We start from the raw sequence: 21,031 nt of genomic DNA on the forward strand, positions 1-21,031 counted from the left end.
CAGCCTGGGGGATGATTCTTATTTCTACTGGTCTGGATATTTTGGAGGAAAGAGTATCTGGGAGGGTGGGACCCAAGAAGACTGCACAGAGATAGTATGCATTCTCCACCAAAGATGATGATGAATGACCTCACAAAGTCTCTCCATGTTTTTTTACACCTTGTTTTTTTCTACTTCCAAAGTTAATAGAACAAAAGTAATTGAAATTCTTAGTGCTGGATTATCCAGTTCATTGCCATTACCTAGACCTCTGAATCTGAGAGGTGCATTTACTATTTGGAAGGTTAAGATATAAAATTCTCTTTGAAGAATCGTTAAAAGCTAGATTGTTGTTAGGACCAGCTAGTTTTTCAGTCTCATATTCTAACAGCTTTTATTGTTTCACGACTTTGAAAAGATGGTGTAATTACAGAGTTACTAGGTTTTTCATAAATAATCAGCTAGTTCTAGGCTCTGTAGTTTTTATACTTTTTTGCCTTGGTCACCTAGGTGGGGAGATTTTTGTTCCTTTTCTAGTAGAGAGGTGGTTTTAGTGACTTTTCTTATTGTATCCCTAACTTGGTTGTGATAGTATTTTAGAAGAAAGAATTCTTTTTTAGGTGGTTCTGTGTGTGCGATACTATAATTGTAATTCACTATTGGAAGACGGTTGTTAAAGTACATTTTGTAAATAGGGTTTGCTCTTGAATTCTTTGGTATACCAGTCTCTGCTTATTTTATATATATATATATATATATATATATATATAAATATATAAATAAAGTTTACAGACTGGTGTACTTTTGAAATTTGAAAATGGCCTTATCTGTTGTGAGATTTAACTGGATTTTTCTTTTTGGTTTCCTTGTATGTTGTTTTGTTATTACTGAAAATAATAGTAAGAAGAAAACTAGTGTCACCTTCCCACCTTTCTTTGAGCATAGCAACTGGAGTCCTGTGAACAGTCTTACACTTTTCAAATTTAACTATGATCTCAGAATATGGCTGGTACTTTCAAGGCAGGTTTTATTCTGTTCACTTCTGTTTTCATGATGTGTTAGGATTTGCCTAGCATCCTATCCGGTAGGCTTTATAACTTGAGATCTAGTTATTCTGGTTTGTGTATTTCCAGGAAAAGGAGGATGCTGCAGAACTTTTTCAAAGCCAGTCTTTTGTTTTCATTCCCTTTCTTCACATCATTCTGCCCGCTTAGGTGAGTAGGTGACTTGGTGACTTGACCTCTGGGGTACACATGAGGTATCTGGAAAACATCTTCATAAAGCATTGGAATATATGTTGTGTACACAAGTTAGCACTTTGTACTCCAGAGACACATTTTATAACGTAATGATTTGGTATCTGCCCTTGATGATTTTATAATTTAAAGGAAAGCACTATAAAGATTGACCAACTCTGTCTATTTCTGTGCCTACAAGCCTCTACAGGTATACTCAGACACATCTGGCAGCAATGTCAGAAATCTTGCAGGCTCTGGCGGTGAGTGATACATGTAGATCAGGCTCTGCTTAATTAGAGGACTTAGAGGAGCAGGCGAGGTTTAAAGAGTGATTAAAAACTGGGAAAAGTCTGGATGTAGGAGATAAAAAAGTAGAGACTTGTGTGGTCACAGAGAGGACTAGGCGAGAGTATTATGGTGTGAGAAGTGTCAGGGATCATGAGTTCAGCTCCTGAATGGCTTTGAAATCTACTGTGAGAACTTTGGATGTCTTTGGATATTGGGAGCCACAATTGGGAAAAGTGGTGATTTAAGTGTTTCTCTAGGAAAATGATTTTTTTTTTTTTTTTTTTTTTTTTTTTTTTTTTTTTCGGTACGCAGGCCTCTCACTGCTGTGGCCTCCCCTGTTGCGGAGCACAGGCTACGGAAGCACAGGCTCAGCGGCCATGGCTCACGGGCCCAGCTGCTCTGTGGCATGTGGGATCTTCCCAGACCGGGGGGCACAAACCTGCGTCCCCTGCATCGGCAGGTGGACTCTCAACCACTGCGCCACTAGGGAAGCCCTAGGAAAATGATTTTGATTTTACGATTGTGATTGTATTTCCTCCTCTTTGTAGATGTTCCAATATAGAATAGGATTTCTGAATCTAGGAGAGTTTTGGAGCCAACGTGCTCTTGGTTTTTTTCTGTTACTTGAGTGTAGTCATGGATGTGGCTTACATGCTTTGTAGTAATTGTATACCTAGATCGAGGATTGGTTTGACAGTGGTGGGGGTGTGTCTACTTTTGCTGATACTTGGTGACTAAGGATGATAGAACCACAGGGGTAAGACATTTTTAAAGCTTTGCCCCCACCAACCACAAAATGTTATCTTTGAATGTATATAGGCAAGTAACTTTCTCCCATTAAAGATGGTCCTAAGGGCCTTGATTCTCAAACCTACTGCAGAACCTGGGACGTTTGTTAAAAATATGGGAGGTAGGGCCCTACTCTCAAACCTAATGAATCTGAATTTTGTGGAATCGTTCTGAGGAATTTGTTTCTTTAAGACCCCCATCTGTAATTCTTCTGTGTAGGTTTGGCTGAGACGATGGTGGCTTGTGACCCATATGCACATTTATTTGCATGGGTTGATGTGCTCAGGAGATTGCCTTTTGGCTAACAGTGTTGGGTGAAATTTTTGGATTGGTTTGCTTGCCTTTTGTTTTGGATTGAAGCAATTAGAGAGATGTCGGAGCAGAAAGTGAAGGAGCTGTTTCTATGAATTTACCTCTAAAGTCTGGGCATGAGCAGTGTGTGTCTATGTGTCTGTCTGTTTGGGGGAGACTGTTGAGGGAAGTTTGTGTGTGCGTTTATGGCAGGTCGGAGGTTCTACTCAGGTAGTTTGAAGTAAGAACAAGACTTTTGGTCTCTTGACATTAATAAAAATTCATTTGAATGGAAGCCTGGTAAAGTTTAACAACATTTTATTCGTACGCTTAATGTATGTAAAATGTAACTCTAGATCATCTTTTAGCTTCCCTATCAGCCTTTCCCAAATCATTTGATGACAAATCCTATTCTTTGGGTAGCCCAGGCTGACGCCTTGGAATCATTATTGACTCTTCCGTTCTCACATTCCCCGTTCTCTTCCATCAGGAAACTTTTTGTCTCCCCAAACATGTGAAATTGTCCATTTCTTACCACCCCACTGCTGTCACCCTGTTCTGAGCCATGATCATCTCTTACCTAAATTGCTTCAACTCTGAACTGATCTCCCTGCTTTTTACCCCTCCTGCCCACCTCCGCCCCCATTATTCTTAACATGTGGGCCAGAGTGATTCTTTACAATAATAAAAGTCTGAAAATGTCATGTCTTTACTCAGAGTTCTCATCCACATTTCACTTACCGTAAAAGCCAAAGCTCTTATCATATCCAGCATGGCTCTCTTACCTATTTGACCCCATTCCTTGTTTTCCCCTTCTTGTTTACTTATTCTCAGGCTTCATGGTCTTGCAGTTAACTTGAGTGCGCCAGGCATGCTCCCTCGTTGGGATTTTTACATTGCCTGTTGCCTTTGCCTGTACTAGTTTTCCCCTAGATATCTGCCTGGCTCACTCTTATTTCCTTAAAGTATTGACTCAGTTGGTGCCTTCTCAGAGAGGCTCAGCCCAGCCACGCTATTTAAAATTACACCTCTCCCACAGTGCTCCCCATCCACCTTCCTCTGCTTTATTTATCTCCGTACCATTTTTCACCTAACTATACTGTATCACTTATTTATTGTCTTTTGTCTATCTCCCTCTACTGGAATGTAAGCTACATGAGGACAAGGATTTTGGCCCCCTTTATTCACTTGTATATTCCCAGCTCCTAGAATTCTACTTCAATAAATAGACTTTTGAATGAATAACTTGAGTCAATTTAACAAGTTCTCTGAATATGCTTAGTACTGTTTTTTAAAAATTGCATTCTAGTGGGAGAGACAAAAATCAAGTAAACCAACGAATAATTACAAATTGGTAGTACAGTGAAGGAAATGAATATAGTATTGGATTAGAGATTAGGGAAGACCTACTTTATATAGAGTTAGATGATCAAGGAAGGTCTCTGGGATGATAGCTAAAGCTGAAGGCTCAGTGATGAGAGAGCTAGAAATTAGTGGTTGGAGCTTGAGGAAAGTGGTCCAGGCAGAGAATGGCATTTGTAAAATCTGTGAGGAATCTGTATGGTACAAATGCCATACAGATTCCAGTACAGGAAGATAAATGCTTTTGAAAAATGAATTCTTACTGTTATTTATTGGAAGCAGAAAATATTTGCCCCTAGTTTTTGATTGACTCTTCTTAAATTTCAGCCTCCAAATTTGTATAACCCTAAATATACTGGAGAGAATTCTTTTGAAACAAGAATGACTCTTATAAATCCTCTCTTTAGTAAGAATTTTAGTATAGTTGAGGTACATCTGCACTTTGGTTTTAAAGTAGGTTTTTTCCCCCTAACTATACAAGAAATTCATGTTTATTTTAAGATGTACAGAATTGCATGAAGTAGAAAGTAAAAAGTACCCTGAACCCTACCTTATCCCCATGGCTAATATCCTTGCAAATGCTTTGTATTCACATTCTCTTTCATTCATTAGACAAATATTTATTGAGCATATGTATCACTAGGCTTACAGTGATGAGTGAAACAGATATGGCTCTTCTCATTTACATTCTTGCCAAGTTGTACAGGTAAATGTAAAAACATAGATATGTTAAGTGCTACTAAATAGAGGTAGGTGGTGAAGCAGTAAGTGTGTACAATAGGGGAATTTCACCTAGGCAAGGTAGTCTGGGAAGGCTTCCCTGAAGAAGGGATGCTTGAGCTGAAATAGAAGTAAAGTGTGTGTGTGCGCGCGCGCATGTGTGTGTGTGTGTGTGTGTGAGAGAGAGAGAGAGAGAGAGAATGTGTGTGTATGTTTTGTAATGTGATAGATTCTTTTGTAATGCATGATAGCTCTTAATTTTATAAGATTTTCATTTATGGTTGAGGTGCCACTCTTTTTCTTTGGATTTCCAAGGTACTGCTGTGTATTGTTATTGCTCAGTTGATAGTTGCAGTTTTTCAGAAGAATTTCAGGGAACCTAATTTCTGAAGCTCATAATTAAATCCCAGTTTTCTTTCTAGCTGTCTGAAATGACAAAACCCATTAGTGAAAGAGTCATCTAGTTAGGTCTTCGTAAACCAGAGGTAAACTATAAAAAGCCAAGGTAATAGCAGATAATGTGTTCACAGTTTTCTTAAGTCCCTCCAAGTTCTGATGTACGAAGTAGCACACATTCCTATCTACTCAGTTACTGGTCTTCTGTGTTTGCTGTATATATTTTTTACTCTGTTTTAATACCTCATCTCTGTTGAGTATCATATGGAAATCTATAGTAAAACTAAGTGATGTTCTAAACAGCATATGAAGCTCTTCATAGCATCTTCTGTTTTTCCCATTATTCTTTATGATCATTGAGATTACAGATAGTATCTTTTAAGCCTCGTTCCTAGCACAGAGTATTCCTGGCTTACTAGGCACCCAATAAATTTGAATAAATCAAATTCAACTCTTACTTCTCTTTGTATCATCCTCCAAATTTTTATATTCATTCCTCCTGTCTTGAGCTTTAAGTGTCATATCTGCTTGGACTTGGATCAGTACTTGCTTCCTTACACTCCTCCACCGTCACCTTTTTGCTTCATCTTGGCAATAACTAGAATTCCCTTTTTTGGGTGAGCGGTATCTAATTCTTTCAGCTTTTAAACCTTTACTTGCTTTTTTTTTTTTTTTCGGTTGTGTATGTGGAGTCTTAGTTCCCCGACCAGGGATCAAATCTGCACCCCCTACATTGGAAGCGCAGAGTCTTACCACTGGACTGCCAGGGAAGTCCTCAACCTTTACCTTTCTTGACTGCCCCGTTTCTCTTCTTGGTGGTCAGCAAGTCCTATGGATTGTTTATCTGTAATGTCCCTCATAACTCTTCCTTTTCTATCTCTACTACCGTCACTACCTGGTCTGCGTACCACCACCCTGATGTGGCTTCCTCTCATAGTTGGATTACATGTTTTCCATTTACCCTCTCTGCCCCTCTTGGTTAAGTCTTTAGTTGGCTATGTGCTGTTGCCATTTTTGTCTTCTCAAAATGGCTCTTTGAACATGTCTTTCTGCTTAGATAGAACTCTGTACTGCATATAGGATTACTTCTAGCAGCCTGACTCCTTTGCCTTATATTCAGTCTTTCTTTGTTTGGCTTTCATTCTGTGGTGGTATCTTTCCCTTTAGCTTCACGGTCTAGCTGATTGTCTCCTCCTAGTCTTTCTTGCCTCATTTGGCTTAGTGATACTTGGTTTTCCTTATTCTTGTCCTTTATTACCAACTGGATTATGAATTATAGATTGTCATATTCCTTTTTGGATCTTGTGATAGTCATTCCTAAAATCTGTGCTAATATCATGAGCAGTTATCCACACCTGATCATTAAGGCTTTTATTCACTTAAGTGCTGTGTGTGTGGGGGGGGTGGGGGTTGGGGGGGAAATGGAGCCTGTCAGATCTAGGTTATTGTACATTTGCTGAGCCCTCCACTTTTTGCTGTCACCAGCCATTTGAAGCACAGTTAATTCCCTCTTAAGCAATCGTATTCATAAGTGTATAATCTTTTCACCTTTTCCTCCCCTTTTTTCCAGTTATATTGGTATAATTCCTCTTCCTTTCTGTTCTTTTTATGGTTCCCCTGAATAGAAGTTTGAAAGTGTTTGATCACTAGATATCATTATATTCACTCAAACTGCAATACTGATGAGAATTGACTTACTTTACACAGATTATCCTGTGTATTTCCTAATGGGATATTAGATTTTGGGGGATTCTCTGGGTTTTAAGCTAGAAATGGAAATTCCCTGAAAGATATCTTGGGCATTGTTCAATTTAGTTTGTGAGATTTGTTTGTTTGTTTGTTTTATTGACTTCTTTGTTAGCCTCCTATGCATTGTTTTAAGAAGACTTGGCTTTTAAGAAGGCTCAGTTAATATTTAGCATTCAAAAAGGTTAGGTTAGTGTGACTCCAGAAGAGCAAAAAGAAAACAGAATTTGTCTTCTGTCCCCAGTTATTCTATTGAAATATGGCTTTAACGTTTATAAATAATAACTATTTTGAAAGAGCTTCTTGTGGAAGTTTATTGCAAAAGGAAATAATTCCATGATTTAAGTTCCTTGAAGCCTACTGATACTTTGGTTTTTATAGGAACTAAGTAAGTCACCTTTAAAGAGCAATAACAAATATTTTATTCCCAATGGTGTACTTTAGGATAGCTTCAATGTATTAGGTGGCCCAGGATGAGGATGACAGAGGCACAAATAGGATTTGCTCAGAAGCCAGGTTTTCATGTAGGGTATTGTCTTACATATCAGGGCTGTCAAATGCATCTTCTCTTCCACTTAGAAGAAAACTCGGAGGTAAGCAAGCCCTGGAGCACTTGAAAGTACCAGAGGTACAAAATACCTACTCTGTGCTAGTAGGTCCTTTTGGATTTAGAAGAAAAGTTCATTTTCCTTAGGTAGTTTATACATCATTAGGTAGTAGCCAAGCTTCTCCAAAATCAACACTCAGGAATGTGGGAGAAGCTGTGAGGAATGGAGAAAGGGGAGGCAAGAAAGGAGAATGAGAACAAGAAAGAAGGGAAAGCAGTAGATACTGGTGGGAAGTGATGGGGAACATCAGAAAAGACTTTGGGACAGGAGGAAAGAAAAAGCTGCCTTATTTCTTCTAAGATATGCATTTTTCCACCTCATCATATCTCTGAAATTGGTATGTGTCTTATAGCCGATGGCATCTGAATATTGGTTTTGGCTAGGTGGCAGTTTTTATGTTGTTGTCATTGCACGTGCAGGATCTCTGCCTTTGCTGTTTTCATTGCTGTCATTTCTTTCATTTACACCCTCTGGGAAGATCAAGGAAGCAGCAGTATCAAAACTTGCAGGATGGGTGTCAGTGGCTTGAACAACAATCCTGGAGTAATATTGGAACACTCTTCAGACCTATAGTCTTGATGGCAGAAGGATGATATTATGAAGAAAAAAAATCTAAGCGATGAGAAAGCATGGTGTGATAGTTTAATTTGCAACCTTTTCTTCCTTCAAGGTTCATAAAATAATGGAACCTCTTGAGTAGATGGCTTTGTATATCGCGGGCCTCTCACTGTTGTGGCCTCTCCCGTTGCGGAGCACAGGCTCCGGACGCGCAGGCTCAACGGCCATGGCTCACGGGCCCAGCCGCTCGGCGGCATGTGGGATCTTCCCAGACCGGGGCACGAACCCGTGTCCCCTGCATCGGCAGGCGGGCTCTCAACCACTGCACCACCAGGGAAGCCCCCAGCTGTGTATTTAAAATCCTGAGCCTGATGTCAAAAAAATTTCATGATTATTGCAATAATAATGACTGTAGTTTCCCTTTGCTCAATATGTACTATGCCAGGCATTAAGTGTGTATCTCATTTAATTCTCAGAACTGATACTCATTATACAAAATAGGAAAAATGGATATTTAGGTGTGTTTGATTCAGAATTTGAACCCTAGTTCATTAGACTTCAAATCTGGTGTTTTTGTGTGTTACAGTACATATATTAATATCCCTGTATAGATTAGCCTTATTGTATGTATCTAGTCAGTTTTCTTGTTCTACCACCTGTGTTCCAGCAAACTGAACTATAGTATTTCCCCATCCTGGCAGATAAAAACTCTGATTTTATGTCTTTATCAGAATAACATTTATGCCTAAGATATAGCCACTTCATGCTTTTTGTCTCCCTCCACTCCCTTCCCCAAAGGGCCATCCCCTGAATTTCTTTTAGCATCCTATACAACCTAGGGGATCTGCCATTCTCCATTGTGTATTGTAGATAGGAATGGGCACATCTTAGTTGATTATTAATTTGTAATTCTTACGGTTAAGGTCTGGACCTGATTTATATTTTAACCCTTTAGCATCTAGTTTAGTGGATTGCCCTTTTTAGGTACACTCAGTAAGTATGTGTTGTATAAATAAGAGTATAAGTCAGCTATTGAGTTTAGCATGTGTGGTATATATTTGTGCCTCAGTAGACCCTGAAAGCATTGTAGAAAGGGAGTACAGAGGACCAAATTTAACTACCCAGCAATCTGTAACCTCTAAAGGCTGAAGTTAATGAATATAGCCTTTTTGGACTTTTCTCTATTACTGGGATAAGTTTAGAGATAATATAGAAGAGTATTGTTGGTTGTGAACACAATCAGCTGTTTGAATTGAGGATGGGTGTTCTCAATGTTTCTGAATTCATTTTATTTAGTGAAAGGCTAAGGGGGTGTGAAAAATCGAACCAACTTTTTAGTAAGAGATTTAAAATTAAACCTTTTGTACTCTTATTTTCAAAGGTATTGCAGGTTCACTTGGGACTCATATTGCATATGCTAGTATTTGCAAATCAAAAAAATTATTATTTTACTCTATTTTTTGTATACGAAATGAAAAAATTCTATCGTAATGGAGGACTTTTGTGAGGGTAGTAAAATAAATCTGTTGCTGTATCCCAAGCACTCTGATACTTTTATTTCAATTTGTGGACCAATGTCTTATTTTAAATATATATTTTACAGAAAAGATGACAGGAGAAAATTGATCTATCACATGGGTACCATAAAACAGTTTTACCAGGACTTCCCTGGTGGCACAGTGGTTAAGAATCTGCCTGCCAATGCAGAGGACACCAGGTTCGAGCCCTGGTCTGGGAAGATCCCACATGCCATGGAGCAAGTAAGCCCGTGTGCCACAACTACTGAGCCTGTGCTCTAGAGCCCATGAGCCACAACTACTGAGCCTGCATGCTACAACTGCTGAAGCCCATGCACCTAGAGCCCATGCTCCACAACAAGAGAAGCCACTACAATGAGAAGCCTGCGCATCTCAACGAAGAGCAGCCCCCACTCACCGCAACTAGAGAAAGCCCATGCGCAGCAACGAAGACCCAATGCAGCCATAAATAAATAAATAAAATTTAAAATTTAAAAAAAAAAGAAAAGCTTATGGTATATTTAGGTCTTCATGAGCCAATGATAATTGGTTCAGGAAAACACCCATTCAGAATAAAACCACTTAAAATGCAGACCAGTATTTCATACTGAATTGTGAATAAAAGGTCTGATTGGGACTTTATCTTAAAAACTTAAAATTTTGGAAAATTATTAGGTTATAATTGTAAACATGCATTAAGTTTTATAATGAACAAAGACTGAATTGAGTATGGATAGGCTTAATTTTTCTCACAAAACAATTTAGTAGCATGATATGACATCCTTCATGTTTGACATTTGTGGTACTAATATTAAGAGCATTTTTATTTTTGTGAAAATATTCATAAAAATATATATGGATTTTCCCATGGACTTCTGTTAATCCGTTGACAGTGAAGTTATTATTGCTTACTGATAACTATAAAAGTGGTGAATTTCCCAAACTCACTGTTCATCATAAGTGCAAACCACTGCAGGAGTACTGTCCATCTGGGTCATATTGCATTATTCCTGTGGGTCTCAGTTGCAAAGGGAACCGCACATCTGACGCTTATGTTGCTTGATGGGCCATGATTAATAAAGTCCTTTGTCTTTCTATAACTCAGGAGTCTCATGTTCTTTGACAGTATGCATGAAACAACAATAGACTTATTTGTTTATAGGATAGTAAGGTAAAATTAAATCCCAGACCTTGCATCTTTTCCTCTCATTTTAGTAAACTTTGTGAAATGTTACAGTTTTTGCCGAATTTGCAGTTTCACTTGTGGTTTAGAAGCTGTTATAGTAAGGGAGATGCTAGTGAACAAGAACTAATTATAAGTGATCAGTACACTAGTAAATTTTTAAAAGATTTTTAAAATTGAAGTATATCTTAAAATAAAGTGCACAAATCTTATGTGTATACCTCAGTGAGCGTTTATGTATGTGTACATCTATACCACCATCACCCAGATCAAGATACAGAAATTTTCTAGCTCCGCAGAAGTCTGTCTTGTCCCCTCTTAGTAATATTCCACCTCTGATGCCATAGGTTAGTTTTGCCTGTTTTTGAATGTCATGTAGTTGGAATGATAAAATGTGTAATCTTTTGTATCTGACTTCTTCAGTATATCACTGAGATTCATGCATGTTTTACATGTGTGTGTTTATTTTCATTGCTGTGAAGTATTCTGTTGTAAGAATTTATTACTATGATTTATCTACCCACTCTACTGTTGATGAATATTTGGGTTATTTCCAATTTGGGACTATTACAAATAAGGTTGTTATGAACATGTACTTGCCTTTGGGTTGACATAGCACTTGTTTCTGTTGGATATATACCTAAGAATGGAATTGCTGGGTCATAGGGACCTATGTTTAGCATTAGTAGATGTTGTCAAACAGTTTTCCAAAGTGGTTGGACTAGTTTGTATTTTTGCTAGCAATATGTAAGAATTGTTCTGATTGTCATGAACACCTTCTCTCTCTCTTTTTTTTTAAGTCTAGCTATTCTTGTAGATGTGGTGTGATATTTCACTGTCTTTGTTTTTTAAATTTCTTTGATAACTAATGCTGTTGAGTCCATTTTACCATCTAATGGCAATTTTGATGTCTTTTGTGAAGTGCCTGATCAGGTCTTTTACTTATTCACCGGTGAATTTTTATGATCAATTTTGCTCCCTTTTTTTAACTTTAGATAACAAGTACTTGGATTACTTGCACATACCAGTTATGCAGTTTGGAAAGTTATAAAATATTTTTAGAAAGAATTCAATTAAACATGTTTAAAGCTTTTTATCATTCCATATTTAAAGAGGTGAGTGCAAAGTTTGTCCCTTCCCCTTTCCCAGTGCTAGAAATTCATGTGTGAATAGCATGTTTGAGTTTATAAAGCATCTATTACATGTATGTATATATATATATGTGTGTGTTTTCAGTACTTCAGGCACACATTATTTTATTACTTCATCATTTTAATAACTTAGGAACCATCATCCCGCTTTTATAGGAAAAATAATAGGCTTAGAAAGAGTGATACCTGGTCATGGTCATATACCTAGTAAAGGACAGAATCTGATCCTCTTCTGTTTTCATTACATTGGTAATACTTTAAAAAAAATTAAAAATAGTGCATTTTTGAGTTATAAAATATTTAAATGTAGAAAAGTAGAGAAAATAATATATGTGATTTGTCAGATTTTCTTCAAATCTAGTTTTAAAAGAAACACAGCTAAAGCTTTTCCATTTGGTCTTCCACCTTCTTTTTTCTTTCACCATAGGTAGTCAGTATTCAGTATCCTGAGGTTGGTATGTATCATTTCCATGCATACTTTTATTCTCTTACTATATCTGTGCATGTCCATAAAGAACTCCTTTTTTTGTTTTAAATTTTATACAGTTGCTCTTATAAAGGTATGTATGTTTTTACAAATTGCTTTTTTTCAACTCTCTACTCACTCACTTATTTAATAAATAAGCACTGTTCTAGGTCCAAGGGAATATGATGATGGATAAAGAAGATAAGGCTACCTGCCTACTAACATTTCTGTGAAGAAGACATGTAGTTAATAAATAAAATCGATATGATATCAGATTATTATAAATGTCATGGAAGAAAATTGAGCAGGACCAGGGGATAGAGAATGATGCAGGAGTGGGATGTATGCTATTTTAGATAAAGTGGTCAGGGAAGTCCTTTTTCAGGAGGTGACTTTTGAGCAACTGAATTAATTGAGAGAGGAAGCCATGTTAAGATCTGGGAGAGGAGAATTCCATGGGAGGAACATCAAGTGCAAAGGCCTTGAGGTAGAAATGACTTTGGAGCATTTGAGAAATGGAAAGCCTTCAAGTGTGGTTACGTGCAAAGTTAGCTAGGAGAATGCTAAAAATGAGTTTGGAGGAGAAGCCAAAGGCTGGATCATGTAGGTCATATAAAGTAATGTTAAAGAATTTGGATACTGAGTGTAATGCGAAACTGCTGGATGATTTTTGAGCAGAGAAATGACATAGTTTGATATACTTTTAAGATTACTTTTACACTGGAATTCTGTGTATTAGAAAATAATATGGAAGCTCTTTCTGTATAGGCATGGAAAGATCTTGAAGATACATTGTTTATACATTTTTCTGTACCTTGCTTTTTTTCTTTTCAATATACCACTATTTGTGTAAAAAAGGTTATGATTATTTATATATCTGTATTTGTGTAAAATTTCTCTCGAAAGACATAAAAGACAATACAAGAGGGATTGCCTGTGAGAAGGGGACCTGAAGATGGGGCAAAATATAGGAAGGAAGCTGACCAGTCTGCACTTTACATAGCAGGAAAATATTTTAAAATTGTTAACAGAAAGTGTACACATCTTCAGTATTCAGCCAGCCAAATTTTCACAAAGTGACTCTCTCATAAAATCACCCAGAGCAAGGTGAAGAACTTTATGAAGATGGCAGAAACCCTCAAGGTCACTTCTCTAGTCAATACCCCCACCCTTCCCATTAAAGGGTAACCACCATCCTGAGTTCTAATAGCATGCATGAGTTTCACCTGTTTTTTTGTACTAACACTCTTAACTCCATTCTGTTCTATAGTAGATGATAGATTATCTCCTATTTTATTTATTTATTTATTTAATTTATTTGGCTTCATCGGGTCTTAGCCGTGGCACTTGGGATATTTGTTGCAGCATGTGGGATCTTTCCCTGTGGGGCACAGGCTCTCTAGTTGTGGCACATGGGCTCCAGAGCACGTGGGCTCAGTAGTTGTGGCTCACGGGCTCTAGAACGTGTGGGCTTAGTTGCCCCGCAGCAAGTGGGATCTTACTTGCCTGACCAGGGATCGAACCCACGTCCCCTGCATTGGAAGGCGGATTCTTAACCACTGGACCACCAGGGAAGTCCTTCTCCTATTTTTATCTTAGCATTATGCCTTTGTTAAAAGGTTTAAAAAATACAGAAGCATATAGAACAAATCATGCAGGACCCCTTTCTATTTTGCTTGTCTTCCATTCTGTGCCTCTCCCCAGAGGTAACTGCAATGAATAGTATGTAGCCTTTTAGTCCTTGTTTTGGGTTTATACACAAATAACTTTCCCCTGTTTTCTTGTTAGTACATAATATGGTTAGTATTTAATAGTAATAGTGATACTAGATTAGTAGTTAACATTTATTAAGCACTTTCTGGTGGTTAACTACTAATCTAGTATCTGGTCTTCAAGCTCCTCTGCTTTTGCCTCTCCCTTCTTCAACATATCATTGCTCGTACATGCTCTCTCTCATACACGTGCACTACTCTGTTTAGCCTCTGTTGTATTCTGGTATTACAGAATAAGGTCTCAAGTCAGCTTGGCCTATCTGCTCTCTATCCTAGGAAATGCTCTCTTCATATCTGCCCATGTATTTTTTTGTTTGTGCCCCTTTTCCTTTGAAATTTTCCTTCTCATCTCAGACAACCAAATCATGCCTTTACTTTCGGACCCAGATGGCTTATCCTATATCCTTAATGTTGCTACAACTGAAGTAAGCCTTTCTTACAGTTTGTTTAACTCATAACACTTTATACTCTGTGACCTGTTACTGAAAAACGTGCTTTCATCTTTTTGTTGTATTTCTTTGGTTTAATGTAGGCAGTTTTGCTTACCTGATGAAAATTATCCTGTGTAGCATTGGGAAAGATGTCCTGCATAGGGTTAGGCATATCCATCCATACATAAGGAGTATACCTTCATTTCCCTGCACACTTCCTCCCATGGTTCCAGCATGGCAGTCTGGATAGCCACTACTGAGCATCTGAGCACATCTCTGACTTCCCAGTGGCAGATTGAGTGGAATTTGAGTTTAGTGAAACAGGGTGTAAGTTGTTCTCTGCACTCTATATAGTCTGGCCTTGCAAGTAGGGAGAAGTCAGTCTAATTGAAGATTGTGCAGTTCCTAGTGACAGGTGCCAAGAGGTTATGAAACAGGTTTCTTGGGTGTGGTGTACAGTGTGAATAAATACTTGAAGTTCTTAGCCCTTTTTTGATCAATTAAGCACTTCTTAAAGGAGGAACCATAACACTCCATAGCTCTACATGTAACCCTTTTCTCCTAAAGAGGAGTCAGTCAGTGCTCCTATATTTTTCCTTTTCTGGATCAGCACCTAGAACAGTGCCTGGCACTTAGTAGGCTCTTAGTAAGCACATATTGAAAGAATGAATCAGTTGGCTCTTAAGATGAAATTATTTGGTATATGACTTTTTTTTTAAGTACCATCATGGCTGTTCATAGTACATGATGACAAGCAATCAATACTTATTTGTTGAATTTAACTCTATTTTATTTTACTTTATATTTACCTGAGTTTTAACTGAGCACATGTATTCCTTTCTGGGAAGATGCACCCCAATCCAGAATAGGCTTGATGCTAGAATTTGCTAGTATTTGTCAAAGACAGAGCTGCAGCATTATTTGGTAATTTTAGGCATAAGAAAGGAAGCTTCTTTTGTTACTGACATCCTTTTTCCAAATATTACTCCTGCTATTTCACTAGATACTCATTGTCTGCGGTTGGCTGTGTAGTGACCACAGGGGATTGTACCACTCTGATCGGTGGAGTACCACTGCATATTGTTTCCTCTTGTCACCGTCACTAAGGACTTCTTCAGGGTGTAGAATGGTGGTCTGTCTGGAGCAGGTTCGTTAACTTAACATGCTTAAAATATCAGAGAAGGCAATAGGAATTATGCAATTATAAACTATATTTTTGGAGATTAAACTTTGAATTTATTCTCTTTAACTCTAGCATTCTTCATTTTAAAAGTAAATACTTCCCATTTTTCTGGCAATTAAGTATGTTATAATTTATTTGAGGGTTTGGTACATCTTATGACAACTTCTAATAAAATTTGCATCTATAATAATAATGTGTTTGAGTACTACTATGACTTTTGCCCAAATCTTACAAGTCTGTGAAACATTTTAAAGAGAATAATAACCCTAGGGAAGAGCTAGATTTCTCTTAAGACTTTTGTTCAAATCAGGATAATATCATGTTCAAAACTGACACAGCGCATAACCTGGATTTCAATGAAGTACATTAGAATCAAACCTTAGATTTGGGGGCTTCTGACTGAAGGAAATAAAGGTCTAGGGGCTGGTTTTCTTTTGGTGGGGGAATAATACATAGAAAGTAGAGCACCCTACTTTGCTTTTGGTTATCATTTGGCATTGCCAGTGAATTATTTGTTCATATTGTGAAGAAGGAAGTGAGTGGTCACAGGACTAAGAAAATTTCTCTTTCTGGACGTAGGTTTTTTGTTTTACTTTGTAATCCTTTTCTGCTGTTATTTAAAAGTAATATGCTTTTCAAATTATATTGATTTAAATGTATGTTAATTGCATTCATTTAAATTTTCCCCCTTTCTCTTTCAGGATTTGAACCAATGAAAGAAGCTTATGGCACTTATGAAGATAAATGTCACTCTTCCCTTTTTAATTGGAACTGTTGTTTAGGACTTGTATATGACTTTTCACTTGTGATCTGACTTTGAGTTGCAGGAAGGTTTCTGAAGATTTAAATCAAATGACGTCAATGGCCAGCTTGTTTTCTTTTACTAGTCCAGCAGTAAAGCGATTGTTGGGCTGGAAGCAAGGTGATGAAGAGGAGAAATGGGCAGAAAAGGCAGTCGATGCTTTGGTGAAAAAGCTAAAAAAGAAAAAGGGTGCCATGGAGGAACTGGAGAAAGCCTTGAGCAGTCCAGGACAGCCAAGCAAATGTGTCACAATTCCCAGGTCTTTAGATGGACGCCTGCAGGTTTCTCACAGAAAAGGCTTGCCCCACGTTATATATTGTCGTGTTTGGCGCTGGCCTGATTTGCAGAGTCATCATGAGCTAAAGCCATTGGATATTTGTGAATTTCCTTTTGGATCTAAGCAAAAGGAAGTTTGTATCAACCCATACCACTATAAGAGAGTGGAGAGTCCAGGTAGGTTTTAACTCCTCTGGGAAAAATTATAAAACCTTTTTCTGATTTGCATTTGACTGAATTTAGTAGTGTTACAAAGGTTATTTTAGCTTTATGTTTCCTTCTTAAAGATTTTAATCTTGGGAGGAATACTGGATTTTGAATTTAGCTTAATATATGGATGATACAGCTCCCAAGTGGCTTGTTCTAATTCATTGTTCGCTGTAAGCAGCCAGTCGTATATACACTCTGCCATTCCTCTATTTTATCTAAAGTCTAAGTTCCATGTGTGTCCTACATCCCACTCCTTTTTGTTTATTTTTTATTTATTCCAGCATTGTATTTTCCCTTTCTGCTAGACTTTTTCTGAAAGCATACAAGCATGTCATGATACAGCCCAACTTCAAATAAAAGTTAAGAAAGAATTTCTGTCTTGACCTCAAGAATATGCCCCCACCTCCAGTCTACCTTTTATAGTAGTCTCCATGTTTATTATCTCCACATTACTTTCTTCCTGTTCTTTCTTGATACCCCTCTAGTTAGTCTTTCTTCCCTACCACCTGACTTGTCAAATTCACTAATGACTGCCTTCTTACAAATAGAGGGGTCCTTCATTCTCAGTCCTCATCTTACTTGCCCTCTCAACATCATTTGATACAGTTGCTCTTTTTCCCTCCCACTCAAAACTTTTTTATATTAGCTTCTGAAACACTACACTCTCCTAGTTCTCCTACCTCACTGGCTGTTTTTGCTTAGTCTCTTTGTTGGCTATTTTCCTGTTTTCACAGGAGTCAGTCCCTGGACTTTTTCTCCATCTATATTTTTCCTCTGTGTACTCTTATGTTATCACATGTTCTAAAACTATCTATAAGCTCATGTGCACATCTTGAACTCCAGAGTCAGCTTCTCTTGACTCTGTATCCAGTTGCCTACTTAACATCTCCACCCGAATGTCTAATAAACATCAGATTTAATGTGTCTCAATAGGACTTTGGATTTGTTTTTCCCACCAAGTCTTTTTTTTTCCTCCACTTTTCCCAGTTTAAGTACATGGCACTAGCATTCATGTAATTGCTCCCTAGAAGTCATCTTTTATTTCTCTCTTAGGTTCTGTGTTTGAGCTATGAGCAAATGCTATTTGCTGTACCTTCAAAATATATCTTGACCATATCATCTCACCATCTCTAACACCACTAGTCTAGTACAGACCATCATCATCTTTCACCTTAAGTAGTCTCTCTGTCTTTTTTCTTTCCCCCAACCCATTCTGTTTTCTATTATAGCATCCAGAGTGATCTTTAGAAAATATATATCAGATCATGTCAGTCCCTGCCCAAAACACTTTAAAGGCTTTCTGTCACACTTAGAACAGATTTCTACAAGGGCCTACATGACCTATCCTCAAACTTCCTCTGTTCCTTGGACTTGCCATGTTCCTGCATCCAGGCTTTTTTCCAATGCTATTTCCTCTTCTTAGAGTACTCTCCCCCCAGGATCTTTTCATGTCACATTTTCTCATTTCATTTAGTCCTTGCTCAAATGCCCCCATCACTACTTGACTCTATTAGGTATTTATTTTTTTTATTGATTGATGTGAGAAGGACCTTCCTCTGGCTCATTCTGTACTGCATTCCCAGTGCCTAGAATAGTATTATTACCTAGAACTTAGTAGGGAGTGCTCAGTAAATATTTTTTTGTATTGAATGAATTATATAAGCTGAGATACTAGCTGGGTACATTAGTTATCTATTGCTGCAAAACAAAGTACCACAAGGTAAGTGGCTTAATACACATTAATTATCTCACAGTTTCTGTCAGTCAGGAGTCCAGGCATAGCTTAACTGGGTCCTTTGCAAGGCTGTACTCTAGGTATTGGTCAGGGCTTGGGTCTTACTGGAGGCTCAACTGAGAAAGGTTCTCCTTCCCAGCTCATGTGATTATTATCAGGATTCAGTTCCTTGCAGGCTGTTGGACTCTGTCTGGTTGTTGTTGACTGAAAGCTGCCTTCATTTGCTTACCATGGGACCTTCTCTATAGGTAGCTCACATTCATGGCCACTTACTTCTTCAAAGCCAGTAAGAAAGGGTCTTCTTGCTAGAAGGAACATTGTATTCTTGTGGAATGTTATCAGGTACATCCTGTCACTTTTGCCATATGCTATTGGTTAGAAGCAAGTCACAGATAATATACTCAGAGGGAGGGGGATTACTCCAGGGGTAAATACCCAGAGGCAGGAATCATGGTAGCCACCTTAGTCTGCGGGGCCTCGGGGCCTCGCTGGATTTCACTGAAGATAATATAAGAGCCCAGTATGGTAAAAAAGCTATAAAGATAACATTGATTGTGGAGACTAGCAAAAAAAAAAAAAATAGTAGTAATGTAATGGTGCTGTCAGGGAAAGTTCATTTTAAGGGCTTTAGAGCTGCCAGGTGGTATTTGAGGTGATTCTCAATTTCTTGTTGAATCCAAGAAGAGCTGTAGCCTGAGGAATTGATGAGGAAAGGAAGATGTGAGGATTTAATAGAGAAGTGTAGTTTGAAAAATTCCCAGGCTTGATATTTGCTAGAAGTTGTTGGAAAGAAAGTCAAGGAATTTAGTGTATTCTCCCATAGCTAGGGTGTGTCCAATAATCAGTCGATAGAAATGTCTTATTTTTATAATCTGTTTTTCTCAGCTGTGATTCATTCTGTAGAAAAGACTGGGGCTTAGGCCTGGTATGCTTAAGCAAGTTAAGCAGCTGTGGCACAGGTACTTTATAGTACCAGTATTAATAAAGTCATAATAATAGTAACAGTAATAGTAATAGTAATGAACATTTATTGAGCACTTAAGGACTAGACACTTTCCTAATCCTGTGAGTTTATTCCTTCATAGGGTTAGAAAATGGTACTAACATTTTACAGCACTCTAAGTTTACTAGTAAGTTTACAGGTAAGGAAACTAAAACTTAACAGGGAAGTACCTTATATAAGATCACATAGTTACTTATAGGGAAGTAACTTATGTAAGATCACATATAGTGGAGCCAGAAAGTATTGCAGAACGGTAAAAAAAAAAAAAGGATGAAAAATAGTTGGAAAGTGATAAAGAAAAGAAAAATAGAGGGCCAACCCAGGTGATCCAGTGTTTAATAGGCAGTATTGTCTACTGGTTAAGACTATGTTCTGGAACAAGACTTTCTGGATTTAAATCCTGACTTTACGAATGCTATCAGTGTGACCACAGGCAATAACCTTTCTGTGACTTTGTTTCCTCAGCTGTAAAATGGGAATGATAATACGTACTTCAGGTTAGTTACTAGAATTAGATGAGTTAATGCATGAAAAGTGCTGAGATAAAACATTAACTGTCTCAGAATAAGTTTCAAATTAAATATTCCAATAAAATAATACAATCTAGAAATCAAGCATTGGAGAAAATGGGAAGGAGAAAATTATCAAAGAAATAATAGTAGAACAGTTACCAGAACTGAAAATCAAAAGGGCCCAGTGACTGAGTAACCAGAACAAGGGGCAGAAGAAAGACCCACACATGAAATTTTAGCATATCATGGATAAAAAGAAGATTTTGAAAGCTCTCAGAAAAGTTAAGGCACATAGAAAAGACTGGGAATGAGAATACTGGATTTCTCAATGCAGTTTTAGATTCTAGAAGAAAATGAAGCAGGGCCCCCCAAATTCAGAGAGAAAAAATTATCTATTCTGGAATCTGTCTGTAGATAAACGTAAGACAAGATATTTTCATATAGGTGAGGGCTCAAAATTTCTCTTCCTTACATCCTTCTGTAGGAAGCTAATAGAGAATGAGGTCCAGGAAATGGGATCCAATAGGAGAGAAGAGAAGGGGAAGTCCAAGGACCTCAGGTTTGTAGGAGACTTAAGTAGCATCCAGTTTAGATTATAGCAAAGGATGGAGGATCAGGGAAGAAAATGGAATCAGTAGATTATTTATTTGTGGGATCTGGAAAATAATATTGATGGGAATTTGATAGATCTGTTGGACTTCTGGAAATTAGTGGTACAGACTTGAGATTAAGCAAATGAAGGACCAAGGCAATAATTAACTTTAATAAAAACATTGTTCAAGGAAAAATATAATCATAATATATACTTGGCTCAG

The 21,031-nt window shown here is 37.7% G+C and overlaps 1 protein-coding gene across 3 annotated transcripts in view; it reads left to right on the forward strand.

Annotated features, from left to right (window-relative positions):
- SMAD5 (SMAD family member 5) overlaps positions 1–21,031 on the forward strand; it is a 51,232-nt gene that overhangs the window by 3,143 nt on the left and 27,058 nt on the right. For 2 of the 3 annotated variants that reach the window (XR_010840243.1, XM_067031673.1), the window contains exon 2: positions 16,380–16,933. Coding sequence is in view for 2 of the 3 variants with exons in the window: in XM_067031673.1 (XP_066887774.1) it covers positions 16,531–16,933 (403 nt within the window). In the remaining variant the exon portion in view is untranslated. Of the gene's footprint in view, positions 1–15,498; positions 15,643–16,379; positions 16,934–21,031 lie in introns of all 3 variants that reach the window. The other variant, XM_067031674.1, reaches the window with a different exon arrangement.

Source organism: Kogia breviceps, chromosome 4, assembly GCF_026419965.1.
Source record: "Kogia breviceps isolate mKogBre1 chromosome 4, mKogBre1 haplotype 1, whole genome shotgun sequence".
In the NCBI taxonomy this organism is placed as follows: Eukaryota; Metazoa; Chordata; class Mammalia; order Artiodactyla; family Physeteridae; genus Kogia; species Kogia breviceps.